General features: G+C 35.0%; 1 protein-coding gene across 1 annotated transcript in view; it reads left to right on the top strand.

Moving 5' to 3' along the window:
- Positions 1 to 20,696, top strand: part of CCDC39 (coiled-coil domain containing 39) — a 67,917-nt gene that overhangs the window by 10,995 nt on the left and 36,226 nt on the right. Inside the window, exons 2-10 of the mRNA XM_003256515.4 lie at positions 4,381 to 4,500; positions 6,379 to 6,525; positions 7,696 to 7,854; positions 8,655 to 8,747; positions 8,844 to 8,972; positions 13,490 to 13,681; positions 16,144 to 16,247; positions 16,895 to 17,027; positions 20,072 to 20,266. Coding sequence (XP_003256563.1) covers positions 4,381 to 4,500; positions 6,379 to 6,525; positions 7,696 to 7,854; positions 8,655 to 8,747; positions 8,844 to 8,972; positions 13,490 to 13,681; positions 16,144 to 16,247; positions 16,895 to 17,027; positions 20,072 to 20,266 — 1,272 coding nt within the window. The remainder of the gene's footprint in view (positions 1 to 4,380; positions 4,501 to 6,378; positions 6,526 to 7,695; positions 7,855 to 8,654; positions 8,748 to 8,843; positions 8,973 to 13,489; positions 13,682 to 16,143; positions 16,248 to 16,894; positions 17,028 to 20,071; positions 20,267 to 20,696) is intronic.

Raw genomic sequence — 20,696 nt, 5'->3', positions numbered from 1 at the left:
GACAGGGTCTCATTTTGTTGCGCAGGCTAGAGTGCAGTGGCGTGATCTCAGCTCACTGCAACCTCTGTCTCCCAGGCTTAAGTGATCCCCCTACTTTAGCTTCCCAAGTAGCTGGGACTACCATTGTGGGCCACCATGCCCAGCTAATTTTTTTTTATTTTTAGTAGAGATGGGTTTTGCCATGTTGGCAAGACTGGTCTTGAACTCCTGGTCTCAAGTGATCTGTCCGCCTTGGCCTCCCAACATGTTGGGATTACAGGCATGAGCCATTGTGCCTGGTTCAAAGGGGGTAGTAACTGCTGGGTGTTGCCATGGCAAAGGTGAACTGACATGGCACACTGGTGAGCATGTCTTATAGAAACCTGCCTCCGCCCGAACCTGTTTTAGCTAGTCCTCAATTTGGTCTGATGTCTGAGTTCTGCCTCTGGAGTCTAGACCCACCTCCTACCTCACTTTCTCCATATCAGCAATAAGGCTATTTTGCTTTCTTATCATTTGTGTGCTCAAGGGAGTAGCACTTCTAATTTCCCTCAAGAACATTTCCTTTGTATTCACAACTTTTGGTTAATTGTTTGGTGCAAGAGGCTGAGTTTTTGGCCTATGTCAACTTTGGGCCTTCATCATTTCTAGCTTTTGATTTTTATACATAGAGGCTATCGTAAGGTTATTAATTGGCCTAATTTCAATATTGTGTTTCCAGTAATAGGCCCCAAAAGAGGGAGAGCGATGAGGGAGGCCTGGTCAGTGGTGCAGTCAGAACACATACAACATTTTTTGATTAAGTTCATTGTCTTATAGAGGCACGGTTTGTGGCACCCCAAAACAATTACAATAGTAACATCGAAGATCACTTATCACTGATAACCGTAACAGATAGAATAATAATGAAAAAGTTTTAAATATTGCAAGAAGTACCAGAATGTGACATAGAGACACAAAATAAGCACGTGCTATTGGAAAAATGATGCTGACAGACTTGCTAGATACAGGGTTGCCACAAAACTTCACTTCGTTAAAAATGGGCTATTGGAGAAGTACAATAAATTAAAGCGCAACAAAATGAAGTATGTCTGTATTATTCCCTTATTTTGATAAAATAGTTTCTTGTGTCTCCATAAGAAGGCTGTATGAGATGTAAACACTCTGAATCTTTGAATCTCTGAAAATATCTTTACTTACAATCACATTCTATGGTAGTTTGGCTGGGTAGAAGACTCTAAGTTGAAAATAATTTTACTTCAGAATTTGGAATGTATCAATTATCTTCCCGATGTGTTTCAGTTAGTAATCTGATATTAGTCTGATTTCTGTTTCTTTGTAGTTTACCTTTTTTTAAAAAAAAAAACTCTGAAAGTATTTAGGGTTTTATCTTTCCATTGCATGTTTTATTTGGGCGACTATATTGATGAACTATATTTTCAAGTTCTTTGTTGCTTTTTTGTAGCACCATGGTCTTGTTTTATGGGTAAAATATCTTCTCTAATCTGATTGTGTGTGTGTGTGTGTGTATAATGTGTATGTGTTTAGTTCTTGTCTTTTTTGTCCTGAATTATCTTTCTTCTGGAATCTTGTTTGTTTATTTTGGCATCCTGCACATGATGTAAATTTTCAATAAATATCTGGTGATTGTTACATGTCCGTTTATATTTAAGAAAGAAGCTATAAAATGTTGTTTGGAAACTCTTTGGGGAAGGGCTTTTCAACTTGTGGAGAGTTAATTATGCTTTCATTTAAAAGTCAGAAGTTTGCTCTGGGGACATTATGCAATTATAAATGGCATAATTGATGAAGCAAATAAAAGTCATAAAGCTGTATATACAAAACACAATAGCTAATTACATAAAAGCAAGACCTATTATAAATGCAAGTAGACTTTGACAAAAGTACAGTTACAGTGAGCTATTTCATTAATGAGCACCTCAGAATTAGACAACTCTACTAGACAAAAATAAGGATATAAGGGATATAATACAATAAAAATAAAAACATAGAGACACCTATCTCTTGAATAAAGAATATACACCTTAAAACATACCCATAAAACATTTACAAGAGTGGATCATGTACTATACCAAAACAAAATCTTAATGCATTAAAAGTCAGTGATGAAACTTGAAAGCATTATGCTAAGTGAATAACCCAGAAACAAAAAGCCAAATATTGCATGATTGCATTTATATGAGGACCTAGAGTAGTCACATTCATGGAGATGGAAAGTGGAATGGTGGTTGCCAGGGGCTGAGAGGAGCGGGGAATGGGGAGTCAGTGTTTATCTGTATAGAGGTTCAGGGAAGATGAAAAAGATCTGTAGATGGATTGGTGGTAATGGTTGTATAACAGTGTGAATGTACTTAATGCCACTGTACTGTACACATAGCAATGGTTAAAATGGAAAATTTTATGCTGTATATTTTGCCAAAATTAAAAAATTATAATCCCTAAAATGCTATACAAACATTCTGTAGGTCACATTATTTGATAATAAGCCAATAGAATTTGTAATAGATTATTTTAAAATTATTTTTTAAAATTATTTATTAAATAATTAAAAATGATCCTCCATATTAAATACTTAGGCATGTTTCTGAGAAATATTCTTGGGTGGCCCTTATATGAAAAAGAAATTGAAAAGGAAAAATCAACTTTCAGAAAACAGTAAAAAGAGACTACTTCATGCCCAGATCCATGGGAAACAGCAAAAATTTTATTTAAAGAAAACATATAGCCTTAAATGCCTTTTTAATTCAATCATTAAGACAAAAAGTAAAGAAACTAAGAACTCATTTTAATAACTTTTTAAAAAAAGAACAGGAAACGAGAGGGAATTAAAATTTAATGACACAAAAAGCAAAAAAAAGTATTTAATATTAGTATACGACATACAAATGAGTAAATTAGTATTTTTTTCTTAAATCGAAATTCTAATATTTCCTTTCACACTTCAGTGGATTCTGTTGTGTACCCTCAGGAGATATCCCTGACTTTGGGGACTGTAGCTCCAGACCTCAAGAAAGCATATTTTTATTTCGTTGCCCTTATATGCTGCTTTGAGGGATAGTATATTCTAATAATCCTGAGAATCTGTCTTATAATTTCCCAAGGATTTATTTTGTTTAACATTTACACAGTTTTGTTTCCAGCAAAATACATTAAGAAACAGTTTCTAGGTACATAAAAGTCAGTTGTTCTGTTCTCTTAAACTTAGTCCAGTTCAATGGGGTTTGAAAAGGAGTTCTTGGAGAAGAAATCATGCTTGATGCCTAGCGACTATTCAAATTTACGGTTCCTGCTCTGTTTTTGTTACATCTTGTTAGTATGCTCTTGTTCGCTTAAGATATCTTGTGGTTTAGGCCGGGCATGGTGACTCATGCCTGTAATCCCAGCACATTGGGAGGCTGAGGTGGGCAGATCACCTAAGATCAGAAGTTTGAGACCAGCCTGGCCAACATGGTGAAACCCCTTCTCTACTAAAAATACAAAAAAAAAAAAAAAAAAAAAATTAGCCAGGTGTAGTGGTGGGCACCTGTAATCCCAGCTACTCAGGAGGCTGAGACAGCAGAATCTCGTTGAACCCGGGAGGCAGAGGTTGCAGTGAGCCGAGATCACGCCACTGCACTCCAGCCTGGGTGACAAGAGCAAGACTCCATCTCAAAAAAAAAAAAAAAAAAGATATGTTATGGTTTAATAATGGAATAGAATCTCATTTTTGCCCTATAAAAATATAGTATTGCTGTATGAAAAATGCATTTTTGAGTAGATCTGCTACTGCTGCAAATCTAAAAGAGATTTCTTTTCCGTGTAATATGGTGCTAATTTTCCCACAGTAATCTCCAAATCACAACACTATTTTATAATATTTAAAGAATTAGTAGATTTTAGAAGTTCATGTGGACATTTAAAGAAACAAAATGCTATGTTTTTAATGTTTGTGTCCTCCCAAAATTCATATGGTGGTCTCAATCCTCAATGTGATGATATTTCGAGATGAAGCCTTTGAGAAGTAAACAGGTCATAGAGATAGAGCCCTCATGAATGGTGTTGGTGCCCTTTTAAGAAAAGACAAGAGGGAGATGATCTCTTTCTCTGTCATGTGAAGATACAGCAAGAAGGCATCTGTTTGCAAATCAGAAAGGGGGCCCTCACCAGGAACCACATTAGTTGGCACCTTAATCTTGGACTTCCTAGCCTTCAGAACTGTGAGGAATTTCTCATGAATCAAATTAAATTTTGTTTAAGCTACCTAGTCTATGATATTTTTGTTATAGCAGTCCAAATTGACTAAGACAATGTAAATGAAAATTTAATTTTCTTTGATTTTAGGTCCTTCATATGGTAAAACTTAACAGGACTTTGGTTAATCATGGTATTTATTATTTACAGTTGTCAAAGCTGAAGGATGAAAGAGCAAGCTTGCAAGATGAGTTACGTGAGTCTGAAGAGCGAATTAATTCTATGGCTTCTCACTTCAAAAATGTTAAGCAAGAGCTCTCAATTACACAGGTACAGTAACTGAAATTTATGTTGATTATATCGTGTAGTCATGGAACATCTCATAGTGTATTTACATCTGTGATTTTTACAGCTATAATAGGAAACCTTAGCATAATTAAACTATTGTGAACATAACCTTGAACATGAAAGTAGATAGAAAAAGGCTTAGAGGAACTAACTACTGGTCCAATTTTTTTTTTTTTTTTTTTTTTTTTTTTGAGATGAAATCTCGCTCTCTTTCTTAGGCTGGAGTACAGTGGCGTGATCTCAGCTCATTGCAACCTCTGCCTCCTGGGTTCAAAAGATTCTCATGCCTCAGCCTCCCAAGTAGCTGGAATTATAGGCACCCACCACACCCAGCTAATTTTTGTATTTTTGGTAGAGACAGGATATCACCATGTTGGTCAGGCTGGTCTCGAACTCCTGACCTCAGGTGATACTCCTGCCTCAGCCTCCCAAAGTGCTGCGACTGCTCCAATTTTAAACAAAAAATTAATCCATATGAAAGGAGAAATCATTATTCAAACAATCTGTATTAGACAGCAGGTTATTTGAGAAAGGTACAATGATGGTGGTGAGAAATGATGGCCATAAGCAGAAACAGAGCTAATATAATACATAGTAAAATTTCTGTCTCCTTTTTTATTTTTCAGCACAACTCACTGGGGCCATTTTGAGTGGAGGCCAGTAGTCTACACATAGGGCATCTTAGCATTGTTCAAGAATTGAAATTCATAATAATAATCCTGAGATTAAAAAGTTAAATTACACTTAAGAGACTTTATTTAAGATGACTGGGGAAGACATTAGGCGTCTTAGAAATGTTAACATAAATATAATAAAAATTAAAACTTGTGGTGATTAAGTAAGCTTCATAATTGGTTCAAGTATAGAAACTCACTCCCTAATGATGCCCAGCAAACCAGGCAGCTCAGCAAACAGCATTGGAAAGTTTTCTAACTTCTATCTCAAACTAGTTTTTTTTAAAAGTGCATCTACTGTCTGAGAAATAGTATGCAGTTTCAAAAAAATGAACAGTGCCATATTTTAAAAAGCAATTTATAATCAGTATAGATAAGTAAGTATTTCATGGCTTATGAGTCTTATTAGAAAGTTACAAATTTAATAAACTTAAAAACAATCTCAGAATTCTGGAATCTCAATGTGATTGAGTAATTGATAAACTATTTGGAACAACACTTTTCCTTAAGTTATTAAACTACTGAGCTGGGGATTGGAGAGGCAGAGACTCTGTAGTTGTATCTTATTATCATCAAACCTCAAATGAATAGAGTAATAGAGACAAAAGAGTAATAAACCTCCAACAATGGTAGCTTTAGTACTGTAAAATTAATACTAAGTGATAACTTTGAAGCACTGTAAAATTAGTTAACACATACTCTTTTATTACATAAAACAACATAAAGGTGCGATTATATGCTAATATATTCCAGAGAATATTTACAACCATTGGTGTTTAATTATTTAAAAATAATGTCTGTTAATTAGAATATGTGATCAATTCATATAAAACATCTCATTTCTCAATTGTTTTTTAATGGATATTTCTTATTTGTAGATAATAAGTTTTAAGTCTAACTGAAACTTTGGTTTTCTTTAGTTTTCCTAGATCAGCGTAGTATCTGAAAACTATTGACAGTATTTTCTCCTAGCACAATTCATTGACTTTCTTACAACTAGTGAGCAACACCAACTATATTGTAATCACAGTCTAATGTAATGTAGATTTTAGAGTAGTGGAATTAATAGTACGTCATGTAAGCAATTTATGGGAACTTTGTTTTAATCTAATGGATTATTATAAATATTTTTATTCAAAATTTCTAAAATTTTAAAAGCCTTTTTATCTTATGTGTTATTCTGTAGTCTCTTTGCAAAGCAAGGGAGTGTGAGACTGAAAGTGAAGAACATTTTAAGGCCATTGCTCACAGAGAATTGGGACGAGTGAAAGATGAAATTCAACGGCTGGAAAATGAGATGGCTTCAATACTGGAAAAGAAAAGTGATAAAGAAGTATATGTTGAAATATTACTTAAAATTCTGTGCTACTGTTCATTCTTCCATCACCAAATGAGCATTGACTTTTTTTTTTCCTGTATGGGAAAGGCATACATTAGTTTCCTAGTGTTTACTTACATATTTTTTGGACAGCGAAAGGCACATGGAGCTGTGATTTGAATGAAACAATAATAGAATATTACATTTTCCCATTATTCATTCACCAGCTACTTACTGAGACTTGCTATATGCAAAGTACCATACTTGCTGCCTGTTATAAAATACCAGGCATGGTTTATATGTAAGTGTTAGATTTTTAACAGCCACATTTTAAAAAATCACTTTTAATTTTGAATTTTATTTAAAATGTTGACCTTTCATATGATTTATCAGTTTTGTGACTCTAACATTAAACTACTTTAACCTATTTCTGTCTTTTCTTTAGTTTATAGTTACTTGATTTGCGAGCTCTTTCCAAATTCTGATTCTTCTCTTTACGTGTGCATATACATATGGAAATACACTTACATATTTTATAATGTAATCTTTGTATATAATTACATACTTTGTATATCTATACTTTGTATATAATTACATACAAATTACAAATTTGTATTTGTATGTAATTCAAATATGTCTTCTCTGTTTTTTTATGAGTCTAGATTTGTTAAGTAACTAAATGTACATAAATGTTTTTATCTCTTTTACTATATTTACTTCAGTTAGAAATGTTTCCAAAATTTCTCTATAAGAGACTTCTTAGGGGCAAATATGATTGGAAATGGGGCTGAAGGATACTTGTCTTGGATTTGAGTTAGCATACCAAACATATTATTTTAACTATGATTGCATGTATATTTGGAGTGGCTTTGGTGGAATGATTGATGCAGTTGCTGTGAGGGAGCTACCTTAAAGCCTAAAGCCTTTTAAAGCAAGCTTTGGCTCAACTGCTGTTCTTGACTTTGTATAGTCATCTCTCCTCTATTTCACAATGAAATAATTAAGATACAAGCTATATAATTATAGTTTATATAATTAAAATATGGCATAAACATCTGGAAGGCAGGGACTGGATTTCTTCATTTTTAATTTTGCTGCATAGTATATAAAGGTATGTTTTATTTTAGTCTGTATAGTAAATAATGTCTTGTAATCTCCCCCTTTCTCTCTCTCTTTGGAAATTAGAATGGCATATTTAAAGCCACTCAAAAATTGGATGGTTTGAAATGTCAAATGAACTGGGACCAGCAAGCATTGGAGGCCTGGTTAGAAGAATCCGCTCATAAAGATAGTGATGCTCTCACTCTTCAGAAGTATGCACAACAAGATGATAATAAAATCAGGGTGAGAAATTACAAATTGTAACTGTTAGGTTTTCTCTAAATCTGTAGTATGTCAACCTATTTACCTAAAGTTATACTTAACGATTTTTAAGGCAGCAATTCTTCAACTTCTGAGTCAGAGGCTTCTTGGAGAAGCTAATAAAGCCAAATGTCTTCTCTGTAGAAAAAATAACTATATTCAAATACCCATAAAATATTGCTGACTGTTTCATAGATTCTCTGATTCCCTTTGATTATTTGAGGATCCGTGGACCGCAGGTTAAGAATATCCTGATTTATAAGGATGCTCAAAAACATTTCAGAAGAGAAAGTTTTCTACTAGAACTATTTTAAAGTATTTTAGCTATTTTGCCTAAAATGTAGTTTGAATATTACATGTAGTTTTTGCTGATTTGATACTGTAGTGCTATTGATTATGTGATAAAAATCACTTAAAATCTACTTATATCGGGTGATACTAATAAAGCTAGTATTATAAAACATGCTATTTTCTAGTAGATTTAATACCAAATGCATTATTTTAAAACTTTCAAATAGCAAATTATAACTTAATCTTTTTTCTAATTTACTTTAAAAATATTAAGTCATTTTAGAAACAATTGAGTTTTTATGCAGCTATATGCAAACACATTAGATTAGCTTTTTGGGGTTAAAAGATAAGAAAGAGTTATTATTTCACAGTTGTTTTAGATATAAAATAAATGTATATGTATAGTGTAATACTATTTAATGTTAGATACACTGACATTTAAATTAATAGAATGAGAATTATAAGTATCTTTGTATTTAATTACATCATAGGCACTGACTCTGCAATTAGAAAGACTAACTTTGGAATGTAATCAGAAAAGAAAGATACTTGACAACGAACTTACAGAGACTATAAGTGCACAGGTTAGTTTAAGGAAGATTTTTATTTCTTAATTTTCAAGGTGATGTTTGCGAAACCATTTAAATTCACAGAAATGTTGTTTGCTCTCTATTTGACAGTTAGAATTGGATAAAGCAGCACAAGATTTTCGTAAGATTCATAATGAAAGACAAGAACTCATTAAACAGTGGGAGAATACAATAGAACAGATGCAGAAGAGGGATGGAGACATAGATAACTGTGCTTTGGTAAAGTAGTTGTTTGGTCCTTGTAATGTTCAGCTGTATTTGTCTCTTTTGTATTTAACTCATTATTCCAAATGTAAATCACATTGTTATTTGAAAGTCACTTTTGTAGCAATATTCAGTAGTTTTGGTAAATATTTTTGAAAGCTGACTCTATATCCATTTGGAAATGCGATGAAGATTATTTGTGTGTAGTATTATAACTCCAAACACTGGATCCTGTCATCTCAGAACTGCGGAACAAGAGAGAGTCAGTAGATACTGTTCTTGCAATAAAACCAATGCCCTGACTTACACATGGCTGTCCAGGGTCCCTTGGATTTAATGTGTATGCTATTTGGCACTAAGTTACCGTAGGGAAATGAACCTCCATGAATAGCCAAAGGACAAGGAGAGAGAGTCAGAAAAGAAACCTAGACTGCAATAAAGTTTCACTTTTGAAGCTGAGACACCAATAATGACATAGAGGCTTGGAAACAGGGAATACTGCACTGATAACACAGACCAAGTGTTATCTCTTGTTATTTTCAGAGGTAATTTAGGAGAATGTTTTTGGAAAATCATTAAGGAATGAAATAATGGGGAATAAAAGTGGGAAGATTTGAGAAAGAGAAGGAATTTGGAGTCAGGTGAGAAGATGGGTTAAATTCCATCTACTCCATGGAAAGGCATTTGGCAAGCAGCTCGGGCTACCGGGAGTTTAAATTCTGGTACCTGGGTGTGGTTTACTTTTGGTCGTTGTATTTTCAATTTCTGTAAGTAACCAACATTTTATCAACAAAATTGGTTATACCTCCGTAAGAGGAACAAAGGAGAACCAATCTTAACTATGAGGTTCTCTTAATTCTTTTTTTTTTTTTTTTGAGACGGAGTCTTGCTGTGTCACCAAGGCTGGGGTGCAGTGGCCTGATCTCTGCTCACTGCAAGCTCCGCCTCCCGGGTTCACGCCATTCTCCTGCCTCAGCCTCCCGAGTAGCTGGCACTACAGGTGCCCACCACCATGCCTGGCTAATTTTTTTATATTTTTAGTAGAGACAGGGTTTCACCGTGTGTTAGCCAGGATGGTCTCGATCTCCTGACCTCGTGATCCGCCTGCCTCAGCCTCCCAAAGTGCTGGGATTACAGACATGAGCCAGCGCGCCTGGCCGAGGTTCTCTTCTTTTTTTTTTTTTTTTTTTTAAGGAGGTTTTTCTTAATTAATGCTGATACTACCTTTTTTTTTTTTTTTTTTTTTTTTTTTTTTTGTGACTGAGTTTCACTCTTGTCGCCCAGGCTGGAGTGCAATGCCGTGATCTCAGCTCACTGCAATCTCTGCCTCCCAGATTCAAGCAATTCTCCTGCCTCATCCTCCCAAGTAGCTGGGATTATAGGCTCCCACCACCAAGCCCAGCTAATTTTTGTATTTTTTTTTTAGTAGAGACAGGGTTTCATCATGTTGGCCAGGCTGGTCTCGAACTCCTGACCTCAGGCAATCCACCCGCCTCCCAAAGTGCTGGGATTACAGGCGTGAGCCACCGCACCTGGCCTGCTGTTAATATTTCTTAACTTTTCGTTGCTTTCAAACATTAAGCTGTCGACTTACAAGGAAGAAGCTGAAGCAAAATTAATGGAAGCAGAGTTTCTTTTGGCCAAGCTTGAGGATTGCAACCTGGGAGTATAGATTCAAGTTGCCCTGAATATACACTCCAATTAGCAGCAGTTACAAGTAGATTTTTAAAGGCAGAAAAAAAGAGGGAGTTCCTGAGTTGTTTATCAAGAATTTACATTGAAATAACATCAGCTATTGATTGGCTATACATTGTTAAGCTGCAGGGTGTGGGTTATAGTATCTGCTGAGGCATTATTAGGTTAATTTATAGCTGCTTGTGGCAATAGCAAACCGTATCAAGACATGAGTACATAGCTCATGAAAGGGGTGGAGTGGGATGTTATTTCTGTCTGATTTTAATGCCTTTCTGGGCTTGATAATATAAAATTCTCAGATAAAAATTCTTTTCTCAAGTCATGACTGTTTCCTCTCTGTAAGTCATGTGCGAGATCCAGGATTACGGATCCACAATCAGTTTTCACATACAACCCCATGGCTAATGTAATTCGGTCAGCTGATTTGGCAGAATACACAACTAATAGCTCCCTGGTCACATTCACAGTGGTTCCTTACTTACATGTTGACATCTCCTGACCGTGCTGTCAGAGACTAAGGAGGCTGCTAAGAGGTGGTTCCATTAGGCAGTGGGATGCTTCTAAGTGTTTGACAACTGCTCTCTGAGAATAAAACAAAACAGAACACATTTTTAAGAAACCCCTGATATATAGGATTTCTGATTTCTATGGTTTTATTTTCATACTGTTACCAGAAAGGGGTCCTGATCCAGACCCTGAAAGAGTGTTCTTGGATCTCATGCAAGAAAGAATTTGAGGCAAATCCGCAGAGTAAAAGTGAAAGCAGCTTTTTAAGAAAGCAAAGGAATAAAGGAATGGCTATTCCATAGGCAAAGCAGCCCTGAGGGCTGGTGGTTTCCCATTTTTATGGTTATTTCTTGATTATGTGCTAAACAAGAGGTAGATTATTCATGCCTCCCTCTTTTAGACCATATAGGGTAACTCCCCGACATTGCTAGGGCATTTGGAAACTGCCGTGGTGCTGGTGGGAGTGTCTTTTAGCAGACTAATGCATCATAATTAGCATATAATAAGCAGTGAAGATGACCAGAGGTCACTCTCTTTGCCATCTTGGTCAGATGGGGTTTTAGCTGGTTTCTTTACTGCAACCTTTTAAATCAGCAAGTTCTTTATGACCTGTATGTTGAGCCAACCTCCTATCTCATCCTGTGACTTAGATTGCCTGTCTGGGAATGCAGCCCCGTAGGTCGCAGCCTTATTTTACGCTACTCCTCTTTAAGATGGAGTTTCTCTGGTTCAAACGCCTCTGACAGTAGCATATTTGAGGATGGCATATTTTATCTCCTAACTGATATTATACTCTTTTGTTCCTCTTCCTGCAAAACAATTCATTCCTGCCTTCTCAGTGTTTTCTTGTCAGGGGTCTGGTCATAAAATCCTGAAATTGTATTCTTAAAAGAAACAATGTGTAGGAGTGGAAAAATATTTTTCTACTATGCTGTTATTACGGTGTAGAAGTTTTAAAATATTACCTAGTATTACCTATATGAAAACTTTATGATGAATAGTACTATTAAGTATGATGTTAAAGTAGAATTAAAGCATCTGATTAAGTGGTAGAAAAAATCATAAGGCAAGAAACTCTGGATTCATATTCTGAAATATTGAAACTTAGGAAGTTTTGACGTGTCTTTTGAGTGAATGAACACAGTAAATATTTAGAACAACTTAAAAATTGGATTAAACAACTTGAAAATTAAACAACTTTAAAATTTCCTTTTTAAAATATGTTATATCTCAGATGTGTAGCCATTTAATATGCTAATATGTATACATGCAGCATTTCTAAAACCTGTTGATTTCAGAACACATACCTCCTCCCCCAATCTCCTGTGATTAGTTGTTTGGAAGGACCTCATTTTGGAATACATGCAAGTAATACATATTAGGGTAATTTTTTTTCTAATTCATCCAACTTATTGCCGTCAGCATCACTTGTAAAAACAACATCTAATCTTTTTATTTCCCAGGTTTGACATCTTTTTGTTTTACATTGCTTAAAAGTTGATCTTTAACATGACATTTGAATTTTTTCACAATTTGGCCCTAAACCCTACCTTTCCAGCTTTATCCCTTTCATCTGGACCCCAACCCTTCTTAATATATTCTTTTGCACCCCTGCCTTCCCACCCTACAATTTAACTACATTAGAGTATTTATGCAACCCCATTCATGTTTGTAAGCCTGACTCAAATGATGCCTCTTGGGCACGTCTTTTTCTTCTTCTACTTCTTCTTTTTCTTTTTTTTTCTTCCCTATCCTGGAAAGCCAGGAAAGTATAATGTCGACTAATGACTCCTCTTGGAAAGAATTCATCATCTCTTTGTTCCCATGGTACTTTGTCCACATTTCAGTTACAGTGTTTTGTGTATTCTATTTATTATTGTCTCTACGACCAGTGAAAGGCCTGAGTGAAGACATTCCTATTGAAACCAATAACAAAAATGCTATTTTCAAAATATGAAAAAAAAACAGGTCTGTAAAATATTTGGAAAACTTCATTGAAATCCTGCTTTCCATGTGAAAAATATTCAACACTGTTACATTTGTAGGTTTTACCTTTCATATATAAAAGCATAACCGTTTTTCTCATCTCTTTAGCAAAATTCCAGATATATGAAACAAAACAGAGACATTTAACAACATGAATTTATAGACATTAATATGTAGCATACTAATATTTTGTTTTTATTAATATGAAAGTATTTTAAAATGTCTTCTAAGAAATTTTGGTAAAATAAGTACTAAATGTAATAATAGAAAAATAGAAACCAAATTCCTTTTAGTTTTGTCAGTTTAAACATATATTTAAGTAAACATATTTGTTTTAATCCTAGGAATTAGCAAGGATAAAGCAGGAAACAAGAGAAAAAGAAAATCTGGTTAAAGAAAAGATCAAGTTTTTGGAAAGTGAGATTGGGAATAACACAGAGTATGAGAAAAGAATTTCTGTGGCTGATCGTAAACTTTTAAAATGTAGAACGGCATATCAGGACCATGAAACTAGTAGAATTCAGCTGAAGGGTGAGGTATGTCAATTAAAAAAGATTTGCTTGTATGTTCATGACAAATCACTATAAAATATAAAATAAGCATAAAGCTTTTCCTGTGATGAAGAAACTGCTTCTAGTTTTTTTGTTTTTTTTTAACGTCTCTTTGTTTGTGGAACTTTTGCGATACTCTGATTAAATCTCTGATTAAGCACCACGGGGTGCCATTCACATCACAGGTAAATGGTTTGCAAATATTTTCTTCCGTTCTGTACGTTACCTTTTCATTTTGTTGGTGGTTCCTTTCCCTTAAAGAAACTTTTTAGTTTGATGTAGTGCTGCTTGTTTATTTTTGCTTTTGTTGCCTGTAATTTTGGTGTCAAATTCAAAAAATCATTACAGATACCAGTGTCAAGGAGCTTTTCTCCTATGTTTCTTTGAGAAGTTTTACAGTGTCAGGTCTTACATTTAAGTCTTTAATTCATTTTGAATTAATTTTTGTATATGGTACCAGAGAAAAGCCCAATTTCTTTCTTTTTTTTTTTTTTTTTGCCTATAGTTATCCAGTTTTCTTAACATCATTGATTGAAGAGACTATCCTTTCCCCATTGTGTATTCTTGACACATTTGCTGAAAATTAGTCGATCATATATGCATGGGTTTATTTCCGGATTCTCTATTCTGTTCCATTTTTCTGTGTGTCTGGTTTTTTTTGCCAGTACAGTCAGCCTTCCTTATCCGTGGATTCTGCATGTGCAGATTCAACCAACAATTGATAAAAAATATTCAGAAAAGAAACCCAGTAAAAATAATAATATAACAACAAAAAAGGATACAAATTTTAAAAATATGAAAATTATTTACATAGCATTTACATTGTATTAGGTGTTAAAAATAATCATGAGATTATTTAAAGTGTACAGGAGGCTGTACATAGGTTATATGCAAATACATATCATTTTATATAAGGGACCTACACATCTGTAGATTTTGGTATCTGTGAGGGATCCTGGAACCAATCCCCTGTGGATGCCAATGGATGACTGCACCATTTTGTTTTGATTAGTTTAGCTTTGTAATACAATTTTAAATAATGAAGTATGTTGCCTCCAGGTTTGTTCTTTCTGCTTAAGATTACTTGAGCTATTTGGGATCTTTTATAGTTCCATATGAATTTTAGAATTGTTTTTCCATTTCGGTGAAGAATGACATTGGAATTTTGATATTGTATTGAATCTGTCAACCTAAATAACAGAGAGAGGCCCTCTAAAAATATTGAGCTTAATTAGGAATGAGCAGGGAATTTGAAAATCCAGTATATACAGGCTATGACAGATTATAGGCATATCTAGGATATAAAGGAAGGCAAAAGTTTTTAAAGGTAAAATGAGTAAGTTTACCTAAGTTGTTTTAAAATAATAATCCTTGGCTATAGGAATCAATCAGGGTAGTGTCAGTCCAAGGTTGATCAGTCAGTTGCTGGGCAGATGTCTTTGTAGAAGAGTTTTTGTGCAAGGTTGCAGTGGTCTTTATGCAAGGCTGTGGTTCTGGCAGAGTCTCCTGGGGTAGTTCTTGTTATTGGGCAAATATGTATGAGAGCTCTCTCTTCATGGCCTTCCCCAGCTCAATTTTCTCAGGGTTTGACACAAGTGACTCCATTTTGATTTTGACAACTTTCACAAATCTGTAGATCGCTTTGAACAGTATGAACATTTTAACAGTATTAATTCTTCCAGTCCATGAACACAGGATATCTTTATGTCCTCTACAATTTCTTTCATCAATGTTTTGTAGTTTTTAGTGTACAGATCTTTTTCTTCCCTGCTTAAATTTATTCCTAAGAATTTTATTCTTTTTGATGTCATTGTAAATGGGATTGTTTTCTTGATTTCTTTTTTGGATTGCTTGTTGTAAGTGTATAGAATGTAACTGGTTTTGTATATTGATCTTGCATCCAGAAACCTTACTGAATTTGTCTGTTCTGAGAGTATTTGGTGGAGAGTTCAGGGTTTTTGCAAAGGTCCTTAATAAAAAAGAAAATTTGATTCTTGGATTTTCTGTTTTAATAATTTTGATTAATAGTAAAATGTAGTTTACTATTAACAGTAAAATTTAGTTATTAGGAGTCTGATGTATTAGAATCTTTTGAGATTTTTCAAATCCAATTAAACTTATGATTCTTATGAGCATATATATATTAGCTCATCTTGACTTTGGGGATGTGCTCTTTCTGAGCAGTTCTAGTGATATTAGACATTTCTGTATTTACTTTCAACACATATGTGTTCTCTATAATTTGCTAGGATTATACAACAAAGCCAATTAAAATTTGATATCAGATCAATATGGAAATCTGTTTATATATTAAATACAAGAAAATGGCTACTATTTTTGTGGTGTGTTGTAGGTTAGAACTTAAAGTGGGCAGAATAAAACTCAGAAATGAAATGTTATAAGATACAGAGTAAATATATAGTTTCTGTCTGTTAACTAATAAATAGCTGGATTCTTTAAAAGCCACTGTGAATAGAACTTCCAGTGATTTAGAAGCTCTGAGGAAAAATATTTCCAAGATGAAGAAGGACATTCATGAAGAAACAGCAAGGTAAGAAAAAAGCTATTTAAATATGTTTATGATTATTTTTACTATATCTAGAAAATTATTAAATACTTAAGACTATTTGTTGGTTAAATAACTGCAAGATTTTAGCTACTACTTTTTTTTTTTTTTTTTTTTTTTTTTTTTTTGAGACGGAGTCTTGCTCTGTTGCCCAGGCTGGAGTGCAGTGGCGTGATCCCAGCTCACTGCAAGTTCCGCCTCCTGGGTTCATGCCATTCTCCTGCCTCAGCCTCCTGAGTAGCTGGGACTACAGGCGCCCGCCACCAGGCCCAGATAATTTTTTGTATTTTTAGTAGAGATGGGGTTTCCCCATGTTAGCCAGGATGGTCTCCATCTCCTGACCTTGTGATCTGCCCGCCTTGGCCTCCCAAAGTGGGGGGATTACAGGCGTGAGCCACCACGCCTGGCCAGCTACTACATTATTAAACTAAAAAAATTTTACTCATATTTTCCATCACAAAGACTCAGAAGCCGTATTTTTATGGTCTATTAAATATGTAGTGGTAATAAAAAGGTTTACAGCAAAAAGCCCCTTCAAGTTATACAAATAAATATTAGGATAAACTATTATTTGTTTGTATGAAATGCTTTTTAGGCATGTTTTCTATCTTTTTATGATAAACCCTCTTCAGGTTACAAAAAACTAAAAATCATAATGAGATAATACAAACAAAATTAAAGGAGATAACTGAGAAAACCATGTCTGTAGAAGAGAAAGCTACTAATTTGGAAGATATAGTGAAAGAGGAGGAAAAAGATGTGAAGGTAAAGTTTAGTTTTAATTTTTCCCTAAATCACAGAAAATTTAGCAACAGTGAATTAATTAGACTCTTAGGATCAGAGGACAAGGAGGTCTTGTAAGAAGCTCTGCTTTTTGGTATGATCACATTTATAATCTGGTTTGGGACCTCTTTTCAAATATTGCTTCTGAAGTTATTCTCAGTCTCAGTCTCCTCTTTTTTTTTTTTTTTTTTTTTTTTTTTTTGCGATGAAGTCTGGCTCTTGTTGCCCAGGCTAAAGTGCAATGGCGAGATTTCGGCTCACTGCAACCTCCGCCTCCCAAGTTCAAGCGATTCTCCTGCCTCAGCCTCCCGAGTAGTTGGGATTACAGGTGCCTGCAACCACGCCTGGCTAATTTTTGTATTTTTAGTAGAGATGGGGTTTCACCATGTTGTCTAGGCTGGGCTCGATCTGCTTGCCTCGGCCTCCCAAAGTGCTGGGATTACAGGCGTGAGCCACTGCACCGGCCAGCCTCCTCTCTTTTTAAGCTACTAATCTTGATGTTTTTGTATTTATTTTTTGTTTTATTTTATTATTTTTTTTGAGACTGAGTCTCGCTCTGTGCCCCAGGCTGGAGTGCAGTGACATGATCTCAGCTCACTACAACCTCCGCCTCACAGGTTCAAGCGATTCTCCTGCCTCAGCCTTCTGAGTAGCTGGGATTACAGGCGCATGCCACCACATCTGGCTAATTTTTTTATTTTTAGTAGAGATGGGGTTTCACCATGTTGGCCAGGCTGGCCTCAAACTCCTGACCTCAAGTGATCTACCCTCCTCCACCTCCCAAAGTGTTGGGATTACAGGTGTGAGCCACCATGCCTGGCTTGATGTCTTTTTAAAAAAGTAGCTCCCCCACTGTGCCCTGGATTCCATTCCTTCCCAAAGCCTACTGTACCTATGTCCCTGCCATCATCCATGTATCTATTCATATATTGCATATAAATAGTTTGCAAAGTGGCTTTGTTTTACAACTGATTTCTACATGATTATCACTGTTTTTTTGTAATCAAATTCCCATCATCATCTACATTCCTGATTTGTACTTCCTCATCATCTACTATCTCTTTAAACCCTTATTATCTGGCAAAATGTTTTGGTAAATGGGCTTTGAAATGCTGTAACTTTGCTAATTCTACTGGCACCTTCTTCTACCTCAGTCTTTTTGGCATGTTGATGGCATTAAAGCCAATTTTCGAGGAACTGGAAAAGGCCGGTGCACCATTTCCTCTTTGAAAACTTCAAAGTGAACTATAAATGTGAACTATAAGTGCGACCTGACACTACTTCTTGCTTTTACTCATTTGGAGGGGTTGAAAAAGGGGTAGTTGAAAATGGTGGCAAAATCTTCCAATATAAGGCTTATATGTCATCTGGCTCTATTTATATTTCGATGGAATCCGACTTGCTCAGTGTGCTGTAAAATTTCTAAGTAATAAAATCATGCTGCAATCTTGACATGAATGATATTCAAATTACACATTATTTTTTAAAAGTTTTGGTGTTTTTTTCCTAAGAGCATGATTCCCTGTAACAGATGATATTAGTACTTATCAGAAACCTGTAAACACTGTGAAATTTGTATGAAATAGACCTTTTCATCACAGAGAATTAAAAACTTCAGACATTTGTGAAGAACTAGCTAAATTAGAAAAATTAATAATATTAGCAGCAGGGTGTACTGATTGTTTTTTAGCAGGGCTGTGTTCATAGTCTTGGGGTTTTTTTCATTGCTGTTGGTTTTTGTTTGTTTGAAAAAATCCCAACCCTATCTTTTTTGGACATATACTGTGTTATTCACCACTAAGCATTGACTTTAAAACTCTGCCAGGCAATCTTTGAGAAGATCTTAAGCCCACTGAAAATTGTTTATGTAAAATAATGCACTGAATATCAGATTATATTTCTTGTTTATGCAAGGATTTCAATGTGCCAGTCACAGACTTGTTTTGTGTCATATTCAGGTTTGTTGGTTGCTAAAGGAAAATATGCTTATTTGTGTATAAGATCACATAGGCAACTTATTTCAGCATTTAAAAATGATAATTTTCAATTGATCATGGCATGGTAGATCAATTTAAAGCCTAGATACATTGGTTGTGAGGCTTCCAGGTCAAGACAGGTTTGCTTCCTGAGAGAGGAGCAGTGGGAATGGGAGACTCATTTCTATTTCCTAGAGCTGCACGTGTAGAGGCCAACTGGAGGCAAAGAGTGAGTGACAGGTAGTTCCTGTAGTGTGCTGGGGCCAGTTCCTACCAGCTTACAAGAGCCAATAGTTAAATTTTTAGAAACTTTCCTAAATACAGCTATGATTAAAAATGAAATTATACAAACTCATAGTTAAATAAATAGCATTTACAAAAAAAGTAATACATACTCAGCACTCATTACTTCCAAATATTTTATTATTCTGGACTCTTAAGTTTACTTATGTCTGTTTTATCTGTATGTTGGAAATACCACAAAATGGTCTGTTTCTGTGAATTTCTTCCCAACTCTGCCTTTAGTGGAATCATGTTAATAGCATGAAATTGGCCATAGTGGGAGTATTTATACCATGGAAATCATATTCTCCCCCTAGCCTCTCATCTTCTGGAGAGATGATGGTTAAACATTTACCTGCTCACCACTGGATAGTGCTTGAAAGGTGGGAGATTGGGTGATGTGATTTCTTCCCCATAGCACCCTCAAGACTTTAGTAAACTCTGTGAATGTACAGGCTGTATGTTTCCAGTGGACTTTATTTTTTGAGGAAATCGGTGGAATGGCCAACTGCTAGGCTAGGGTAGCATGGGATGAAATTACAGGTCAAGGGGTATGACACAGGAATAAAAACTACCCTAGTCTACTAGAATAGAGTAGACCATAAGAAATGTTGGGGACTTGTTAAAATTGTGAGAAGAGCTTTATCTTCTAAAGGGCTAAAATGGTGGAGGGTTCAAATTTATTTGAGTTTCTAAATTATTATGTTCATATAAATATAAGATTTCAATATATTTAATTTCATTAATCACTATAATTCTTATTATCAGGAAGTAGATGTTCAACTGAACCTCATAAAAGGTGTGCTGTTTAAGAAAGCTCAGGAGTTACAGACTGAGACAATGAAAGAAAAAGCGGTTTTATCAGAAGTTGAAGGAACTCGTTCCTCTCTGAAACATCTCAACCATCAGTTACAAAAACTGGATTTTGAAACCTTGAAGCAACAAGGAATTATGTACAGTCAGGTAGATGTTACTTTTATGAATATCTTCCATATTGATTTATTACAGTTGTGATGGTCAAGATACGCCATGTTCTAAGAAAACAAAGACTTATAAGCACTCTTGTGGAAGACAGACAGATGCTGAAGGTGAGACATCATGTTAGATCAGTAGTAGGGTGAGGGAGCCTTAAAAGCTATTTTTCCACTCAATCTGAAATAAACAGGCAAGAGGAGAGAGAACTCTAGTGAGGGAGAACCGTGTTTTAAAGGAACCTGAGACATTTGCATCCAGAGTAAAACTAAAGAAGGCATGAGATATCTGAAACCGAGAAAAACTGTATGTTGATTCTTAGTTATGCACCACCACCCTCACTCCCATGCTAATAAAGGTATTTTTTTTTTCAGTTTTTCCTTATTTTGTTCTATTTATATATTTCTGTTAATTTCTTAAT

This window comes from Nomascus leucogenys, chromosome 11 (genome assembly GCF_006542625.1).
Source record: "Nomascus leucogenys isolate Asia chromosome 11, Asia_NLE_v1, whole genome shotgun sequence".
Lineage (NCBI taxonomy): Eukaryota > Metazoa > Chordata > Mammalia > Primates > Hylobatidae > Nomascus > Nomascus leucogenys.
The sequence above is the reverse complement of the archived record's forward strand: the minus strand, read 5'-3'. Positions and strand labels throughout refer to the sequence as shown.